Genomic DNA, 1,540 nt, shown 5'->3' with positions numbered 1-1,540 from the left:
ATTGCATCATTCTTATGTCTTCCTATTTTCGAAGCTTAGCTCCCACATATCAGTGAGAACATACGATGTTCGGTTTTCCATTCCTGAGTTACTTCACTTAGAATAATAGTCTCCAGTCTCATCCAGGACACCGCAAATGCTGTTAATTCATTCCTTTTAAACAGCCCGCTGCCTTCTATTTGGGTGGCAGCTTCCGAAGTCAAATAGATCTTCCACTTCTGAACCCATCACGATCACGTTTCCTCAACCTTCTGCCTCCTCCATCACCAACCCCACCAGGTGACACATTCTACTTCCTTCTCTGTACGACACCTACTTCCATTCTGGGGACATGGCCACAGCAGAATTGCTTTCTACCATCTCTCCTCCCCCATCACCCCTCTCCTGAGCCACCTCCACCATAGGTTTGTTAGATTCACACTCCTCTGCTCTAAGCACCCCCATTCCTCTTTAATCATCTCCGCTACAAATGCATCATCTTGTGTGACCTGTTTCGTAGGCACTAAGACCACTGGAACCAGACCCACCGCCTCCAGCTCTGTCACCATGACCTCTGGAATAGACTCCACGGCCTCTGCTGCCAGCCATATTGTGACAGGAATAGTCCCAAACACCTCTGGCCTGGATACATCTACTAGGGGAGCATCATCTACCACCTCAGCCCCTGGCGACAGGACCACCACAGGATCCACCCGTGAGCCAACTAGCAGCACCTCCCAGGAAACAGGCCTAGTGTCCACGGGCACAAACACAGTTAGCATGAGCCACACGCCCACAAACATGATCAAACCAAGTGGATATTTACAGCCCTGGGCTATCATCCTCATTTCCCTGGCTGCAGTTGTGGCTGGTGTTGGATTGTCAGTAGGACTGAGTTTTTGTCTGGTGAGTACCCAGGGTGGGTTCACAGGGGAGCCTGGAGAGAAGGCAGGTCTTAATGGTGGGGGAAATCATGTCAGCAGTGCTTTGGAAAAATCCAGAATGAGAAAGGGGAGTAAGTTGGTGCACTCAGAAGGAAAGAATCACCTAGCCTGATGTAAGGATCACAGAGAATCCTTAAGTCAGAGAAAGTGAGAAGCAAAGTAGAAAAAGAAGAGGGAAAAGATGGAGTTGGGGCCAAAGTGACGGGAAATACTGAGAGAACAAAGGAAATACTGAGAGAGAACAAGGAGGACATAAACATAAAGAAAGCAAGAAGCAGCTGGGCGCAGTGGCTCACGCCTGTAATCCCAGCACTTCGGAAGCCCAAGGTGGACAAATCACTTGAGTCCAGGCATTTGGGACCAGCCTGACCAACATGGTGAAACTTGTCTCTACTAAAAATACAGAAATTAGCCAAGAGTGGTGGCATGTACCTGTAGTCCCAGCTACTTGGGAGGCTGAGGCACGAGAATCGCTTGAACCTGGGAGATGGAGGTTGCAGTGAGCAGAGATCACGCCACTGCACTCCAGCCTGGGTGACAGAGCAAGACCCTGTCTCGAGAGAAAGAAAGAAAGAAGGAAGGGAGGAAGGAAGGAAGGAAGGAAGGAAGGAAGGAAG

The 1,540-nt window shown here is 49.6% G+C and overlaps 1 protein-coding gene across 1 annotated transcript in view; it reads left to right on the top strand.

Annotated features, from left to right (window-relative positions):
* MUC22 (mucin 22) overlaps positions 1–1,540 on the top strand; it is a 24,215-nt gene that overhangs the window by 20,714 nt on the left and 1,961 nt on the right. The window contains exon 5 of the mRNA XM_011945064.1: positions 500–885. Within this exon, the coding sequence (XP_011800454.1) occupies positions 500–885 (386 nt within the window). The remainder of the gene's footprint in view (positions 1–499; positions 886–1,540) is intronic.

The sequence above is a fragment of the Colobus angolensis genome, unplaced genomic scaffold, assembly GCF_000951035.1.
Source record: "Colobus angolensis palliatus isolate OR3802 unplaced genomic scaffold, Cang.pa_1.0 Scaffold238, whole genome shotgun sequence".
NCBI lineage: Eukaryota > Metazoa > Chordata > Mammalia > Primates > Cercopithecidae > Colobus > Colobus angolensis.
The sequence above is the reverse complement of the archived record's forward strand: the minus strand, read 5'-3'. Positions and strand labels throughout refer to the sequence as shown.